Genomic DNA, 6814 nt, shown 5'->3' with positions numbered 1-6814 from the left:
CTTCAGAGATCTAACGGGTTGGAGAGGGACGACTTCTTCAGATTCTTACAGGTTAGGTCCTATTTCAATTGAAATATATGTGACAATTGGGGATCAGCCAAACTTGTTCATGTGTTTTTGTCCTTGTTGAAGTCAGGTTCAAGCAAGAATCTTGTTTCTATACTTTACAATGGTATCCTGGAAGTCAGATTATCCAAACTGGTAAACCATGTTAAAAAATATTAGTGAAATCATACATTAAATGACCTCAGAACAGTGTATTCATCAAATATATCAACATGTCTGAATAAAACGCACAGAAAGTCCTCACAAATGTTTTTAGTCTAGGAAATATTTATGGTTTTACTGTTAATCTATTAGTATGATTTGTTTTTTAAATGGTGTTGAGAGACTCAAATTACCATCGCTTCAATAACACGTCTCTCTACCTGCTCTTAGATTTTTCAGGCAAGACAAAAGAATGAGCCAAAAACCAGAATGTGAAATCACTCAAGACATTTATTAAATCAATGCATTTGGCCAAATGGAGACACAACTCGCCCACAAACACGGACGGCAACGAGTCCCTGCAGGAGGAGGTCGTGTCTGAGAGAGAGAGAGGACTTCATACTTTTATGTCTCAGCCACAGTAGATGATTGAAGATGAAGAGACTCTGTCTGGTTCTTTCGGTTCTGACGGGTCTGCGGTTCCTGTCCTGACAAAGAATCCATCCTCACTGATATTATTCAGCCTGGGATTTGCGTCTTCCTTCTCACGTCTGCATCTTTACGAAAGGTTTTGGTTCTAAGGACGGTGGAGAATCGGGTCGGGGACGTTTTCTAAAAACGTGGGTTGACAGCAGCTCACTGCGGCTGCGTAGTGTCCGTCTCTAGGCAACGGCGCGGGTCCGTATCGTTCTGGGGTCCTTCAGCTCCCGCAACGAGAATTTAGCTGACCTTAATATTTCCTGTGTTTTATTTTGGTCATTATTGCTAAACTTAGTGTTGATATGTGTGTGACAGGCGAGTCTGTTGGACATTTATGCATCGGTTCAATAGGGGTCGCACATTTAACGGCCAAATATGGGACGACTCCATATTTTACGGGATGGGTGGCAACCCTTCAGGGGTGCTGAGATAAAACAGGGCTAGAATCGCCACTGGAACCATTACATCAAATCTACCAGCAATTATAATCTCAATAGACAAATGTTGCATTTATATGTCTGTGGTTTGTGTTAAAATATTAGCATTTATGGGGCCCTGAATCCCTGGGGGCCTGATGGGGCTCCTTACGCAATATGGATTAAACAGAAGAGCAAGTATTCATTTTAATTGTATTTTTCATCTGTTGTTGAGACGCTACAGTTGTGGGTTTAAATAGCGTTTGGCAGACGGTGTCTTCCAGTAACACCCTTTAATACAAAACCACGTGGACAAGTCCTCTGGGGGAAACCCTCGGTACTGATCCGACGGGTTTCATACTGATCTGATGGGTTAGTGATCCGAGTACCTACCAGGTTAATTATCTGATGGGTAGGATTAGTGATCCAACTGGTTGGGGTACTGATCCGATTTGTTCATCATCTGAACTCAAAACGGGGCAGAATGAGAACTCCCTCACCCCTGGGGCAGTTTGGAGACTAAAGGAGTTTGTTTTGTTTGCAGAGGTTCTGAACCGGAGCAAAGAGCTGAAGAGTGAGTATGAGCTCGGTTCTGAAGCCGTTTGCTTTTTCTTTTGCTCTCATTTCATTGGTCCCGATGAGGCCAGGGTCCTGGCACGGCTCCCCCTGCTGGATGGAGAACACTGAGTGGGTTGTTAATCTTCTGACTCGACACAAGAGGGCGCTGCTCACTAAAACTAAAACCCTGCAGGTGTAAAGGCATCCAGCAGGGCGCGCCTGAACCCACCAAACCACTCAGCTTCTTCAGATGTGGCCATGTTTTCTTTGAGTTTCAACCATTGAGCTCCTCCCATGGTGGTCCCGGTTCTGACCCGGTTCTGACCCGGTTCCCAGTGAGAGGGAAGCAGAGGAAGGAGTCGCAGCCTGGCTTAATTTTTATTGTTCGTTTGTGTTTGTGGCTGCAGTTTTCTGTTTTTGATTTCACCCCGCTCCATTCAACAACCCTGTGCCGTTTGTTTTCTAGATGGTAAAGAGGGTAAAAACAAAGACTCCCCTGCTGCTTCCTCTTCCTCCTCCTCGTCTTCATCCAAGCCTAAGGTGAAGAGCAGCAGCAGCATTGCAGGCATCGCCCTCTGTTGGCAGGGAGTGGTGCAGCGGCAGGTAAAGCCACACCAACGTAAACCCTGTCATCTGTCCTGTTCAGTCATGAACTTTGAACTCTGCATCATGTGACCTCCACCAGGTCAAGAAGTTCCTGGAGTCCAGCTGCAGCCTGCCGGACTTTGTGGAGCGCTATCGTAGTCTGTACCTGCGCCTGAAAAACGCCATGGAGGAGCTGTTCGGACAGCAGACGGCCTTCGTCCTCGCTCTGAGACACGGCTTCTCTGCTGCGCTGCTGCAGCTCTCCATCCTCAGAGCCATGCACGTGAGTCCAGAACCGGCCGGGTCTAATCAGGAGGGTCCGGCTTAAGGCTCCCGTGGAGGAATGACGCTTCACCCTCCAGAGGAGCTTCAGGCTGAAGAGTCACTCTGACTGGGCCGTCGAGGGCCCCATCCTGTGAGTCTGAGCTCCTTTCCCATCTTCCTGTGTCTGCAGGTCAGTGAGCGTTTCGCTCAGTACATCGACCAGATGATCCAGGCCAGCGCGGCGCCCTCTGGTGGAGTGGAGACCCTGGAGCGACTGCAGCAGTTCCTGGAGCCGATGCTCTTCCTGTCGGGCCTGGAGCTCGCCAACACTTTCGAGCATTTCTACAGGTAGGAATGCCCGAGCAGAACCGACCCAGTTCCATAGCAGCGATGAGACTCCGCCCCCCTCCTACCTGTGCAGGTACTACCTCGGGGACCGGCTGCTCGCCCAGGGCAACGTATGGCTGGAGAGCGCTGTGATCGACCAGATCGGCAGCTGCTTCCCAAGTCGCTTCCCTCAGCAGATGCTGAAGAACCTGAGGGAGTCGGTGGAGCTGCAGCAGGAGTTCCACCTGTACCGGCTGCAGCAGCTGGACCGCCACCTGCAGGAGCAGGACCAGGTAGGGGGCGGCAGGCTGCAGGGGGACAGCAGGGGGCCATCGGCCCTCAGCCTCCTTCCTCCTTTGTCCTTCTGTTGCTGCAGGTCATGGAAGACTGGGTGGAGTCCGAGGAGGAGGCGGAGGTCCAGGTTCTGGTTCTGTCTCCACGGTGCTGGGCCGTGTCCTCGGGCTGCTTCTTGGATGAACCAGCCAAACATTTTCCAGCTGAGCTCTGCTCCTACCTGAACCACTTCACCCAGTTCTACAGCCACAGTGAGTTCCAGTGAGGCCAGCACTGGGTGAACTGGTTTATCTCTGCTTTATTCCTGACTGCGATTAAACCGCTTTAATTGCTGCTTAAGCCACATTCATCCTGGATTAAACCAGGTTGATCTGAACTTAAGCCGGGTAAGCACTGAGGTTCTGCTCAGCTCTGGCTCTGCTGCTGGTCTGGAGCCGGGCTTTAGTTTAACCAGTCGGGTTTAGTTAATCCCGTGTCTGCAGGTCAGTCCATGTACAGCCTGAGCCACTCCAAGCCTCGGCGGCTGCAGTGGACGTGGCTGGGCCACGGCGAGCTGCGGCTGGGCGGCTGGACGCTGCACGTCTCCACGCTGCAGATGTTCATTCTGCTGCACTTCAACGCTCAGGAGGTGAGGATCCAGCCGGGTCTCGGTGGCGCTGGGGTTCTGGCCGGTTCTGACCTGCCGTGTGTCTGCAGGAGGTCAGAGTGCAGCAGCTGCTGCAGGAGAGCGGCCTGTCCGCTGCCGTGCTGCTGCACGCTCTGCAGCCGCTCATCGCAGACGGAGGACCTTTGACCTGCAGCTCTGAGGAAGAGCCCAGCACAGGTAAGAGCTGCAGCCTTGATCCTCCTCTTCCTCTCTAACCTTCCTCCCATCCTCAGCTGTGCTGCAGCTGAACCAGCAGGTGGCGTCGCGCAGCCTGCAGGGCGTTCCTGCATCGCTGCAGCTGCTTCCCAGGCAGACGTACCTGAATGTGGACGAGGACGCGGCGGGAACGCTGGAAAGGAAGAGGAACTTCATCTACTGCCTGATCGTCCACATCATGAAGCAGGAGAAGGAGATGCACATCGACAACCTGGTGTTCAAGGTCAGCCGCTGCCCCACTGCACAGCTGCCCCGCTGCACAACTGCCCCGCTGCACTGCTGCCCCACTGCCCCGCTGCATTGCAGCATTATTTTATTTAGGATCCACATGTAACTGCAGCTTTGCTCATCAATCACTTCATTACATCATTAAAACAATTTTAGAAATGAAATAAAAGTAAAACAACAAAAACCAACATGGCAGAATGAATGTAACGTCCTCGTTTACATAATTAGCTCTGTGGAAGAGGATCATCCAGGTTTTGCTGTCCTGCTGCTCCTCTGCAGGTCATGGACTCGTGCCAGAAGCAGGAGGCGGCTCGCTCCCCGGGCGGCGGCCGCTTCGGCTGCAGCACCGGCGACGTGCTGTCCTGCATCATGCACGTCATCAACAAGGGCTGCGTCCGCCGCAACGACGACAACCCGCACATTGTGGAGTTCGTCCCCGAGGACCCGGCCACGCCCCAGAAGGGCCACGCCCAGTTCTCCTTCGGCCGCGCCGGCTCCAGGAAGGACAGCGTGGCCGACATCAGGTGTGACCCCTGACCCCATGCACACACGGCCCGGTTCTGACCCGCTCCGTCTCATTCTGTCCTCATGTTCCCAGTTTGGTACCGGCACCGCTGCGGTTTGAGGACGGGGTTCTGGACTCGGTTCTGTTCTCGATGGGCCGGACAATGACGCAGGAGGAAGTCCGTCAGCTGATGCAGCGGACGGTGCAGCAGGTCAGAGTTCGTCGCCGCTGACAATGGCCTGTTTCTTCGCGGGTTCTGTGGCGGTTCTCGCCCTGCGTCGCCATGGCGATCAGGCCGCCGACGCTCTCCCTGTCCCCACAGGTGTCGGCGACCCTCAGCCTGGACTCGGACCGGGCCGAACACCTGCTGATCCACTGCAGGTGGAACGTGGACCTGCTGGTGCAGCGCTACACCGACGACCCCGACGCCCTCATCATGGCCGCCGGCCTCACCTGCAGGAACCCGCAGCCGCCGAGCCCCGCCCCCACCTGCCCCGTCTGCCTGGGGCCCCGGGGCCCCGACGCCGAGCCCGTCCCCACGCTGAGCTGCATGCACTACTGCTGCCGGGTCAGAACCGCCCCTCAGCTGTAGGGGGCTGAGACGGAGTGTGTGTGTTCGGTGTGTGTTCGGTGTGTGTTTGGTGTGTGTTTGGTGTGTGTGTTCAGTGTGTGTGTTCGGTGTGTGTGTTCGGTGTGTGTTTAGTGTGTGTTCGGTGTCCTGGTTGTGAATCTCTCTCTGTCCCTTCTAGTCATGTTGGCAGGAGTACCTGACGGCGCGGATCGAACAGAATCTGGTCATGAACTGTAACTGTCCGATCACAGACTGCCAGGCTCAGCCCACCTCCCAGTTCTTCCTCGGCATCCTGACGGACAGGGACACCATCGCCAAGGTAACGCCGCTCGCCGCCCCCCAGCGGGTCGTCCGGGCTCTGACCCCGCTCTCCTCTGCACAGTACGAGAACGCCTTGCTCAGAGGCTACGTGGAGTGCTGCTCCAACCTGACGTGGTGCACCAACCCCCAGGGCTGCGACCAGATCCTCTGCAAGGAGGCCGTGGGCAGCATGGGCACCTGCTCCCGCTGCTGCTGGTCCTCCTGCTTCAGCTGCAACTTCCCCGAGGTCAGAGGTCACGCCGTAGGGCGGGTCGGGGTCGGTACGTCTCGGTTTAAGGGCGGGTCACGGTCCAGAAGCTGCTTCCCGGTTGGCCCCCGGCTGCGTGCTGGTGTCTGTGCGGCTCCTGGTGCCGGCCCGAGTCGCTGACCTCCTGACCTCTGCCCCCAGGCCCACTACCCGGCCAGCTGCAGCCACATGTCCCAGTGGATGGACGACGGCGGGTTCTACGAGGGGATGAGCATGGAGGCGCAGAGCAAACATCTGGCCAAGCTGATCTCCAAGCGCTGCCCCAGCTGCCAGGCGCAGATCGAGAAGAACGAGGGCTGCCTGCAGTACGTGATGAAGATGAAGATGGTGATGATGAAGGTGATGAAGGTGATGAAGGTCTCTGTCTGTTCCCAGCATGACCTGTGCCAAATGTAACCACGGCTTCTGCTGGCGCTGCCTGAAACCATGGAAACCCACACATAAAGATTACTACAACTGCTCCGCCATGGTTGGTCGACTCGCCGCCACATCATCACGCGCCTCATCCAATCAGAGAGCAGCAAGCGCTCACTGTCTGTTCCTCCTTCCTGCAGGTGAGTAAAGCTGCTCGGCAGGAGAAGAAGTTCCAGGATTACAACGAGAGATGCACCTTCCACCATCAGGCCAAGGTACGGACCAGAACCAGACCCAGAACCTGAACTAGAACTAGAACCGTTCCAGTATTTGGACCAGAACAGAGTTCAGCATCAGAACCAAATGGAGCAGTGTGGCGTGGTGCCAGCAGGGGGCGCCGTGCCAGTCCTCCAGACCAGTGGTCCCCAACCTTTTTATTACCGCGGAGTCAGAACAGTCAGATCAGGCTTCTGCATGTTGGTGTTCCCACTAAATCCTGAATAAACCCAATTTGGTTGTCTTGGCCCTTTTATCGCAGCCTGTGGGGTTTTCCCTGACTGGGAACGAGAACACAACCTGCTGAATGTGACAGGTA

At 54.9% G+C, this 6814-nt stretch overlaps 1 protein-coding gene across 4 annotated transcripts in view; it reads left to right on the top strand.

Annotated features, from left to right (window-relative positions):
* The first annotated feature begins 1143 nt into the window (after window positions 1-1143).
* LOC106937417 (cullin-9-like) overlaps window positions 1144-6814 on the top strand; it is a 12840-nt gene continuing 7169 nt past the window's right edge. For 2 of the 4 annotated variants that reach the window (XM_015018925.1, XM_015018926.1), the window contains exons 1-17: window positions 1144-1677; window positions 2128-2264; window positions 2347-2529; window positions 2701-2858; window positions 2932-3130; window positions 3214-3382; window positions 3614-3759; window positions 3828-3954; window positions 4011-4216; window positions 4501-4745; window positions 4820-4937; window positions 5049-5294; window positions 5476-5616; window positions 5680-5844; window positions 6007-6170; window positions 6241-6334; window positions 6420-6494. In XM_015018925.1, coding sequence (XP_014874411.1) covers window positions 1512-1677; window positions 2128-2264; window positions 2347-2529; window positions 2701-2858; window positions 2932-3130; window positions 3214-3382; window positions 3614-3759; window positions 3828-3954; window positions 4011-4216; window positions 4501-4745; window positions 4820-4937; window positions 5049-5294; window positions 5476-5616; window positions 5680-5844; window positions 6007-6170; window positions 6241-6334; window positions 6420-6494 — 2739 coding nt within the window. In that variant the 5' untranslated portion in view covers window positions 1144-1511. The remainder of the gene's footprint in view (window positions 1678-2127; window positions 2265-2346; window positions 2530-2700; window positions 2859-2931; window positions 3131-3213; window positions 3383-3613; window positions 3760-3827; window positions 3955-4010; window positions 4217-4500; window positions 4746-4819; window positions 4938-5048; window positions 5295-5475; window positions 5617-5679; window positions 5845-6006; window positions 6171-6240; window positions 6335-6419; window positions 6495-6814) is intronic. The other 2 variants (XM_015018923.1, XM_015018924.1) reach the window with 2 other exon arrangements.

Source organism: Poecilia latipinna, unplaced genomic scaffold (genome assembly GCF_001443285.1).
Source record: "Poecilia latipinna isolate Pla-1442-1.1 unplaced genomic scaffold, P_latipinna-1.0 Scaffold2340, whole genome shotgun sequence".
Lineage (NCBI taxonomy): Eukaryota > Metazoa > Chordata > Actinopteri > Cyprinodontiformes > Poeciliidae > Poecilia > Poecilia latipinna.
This window is presented reverse-complemented; position numbering and strand designations above follow the sequence as displayed.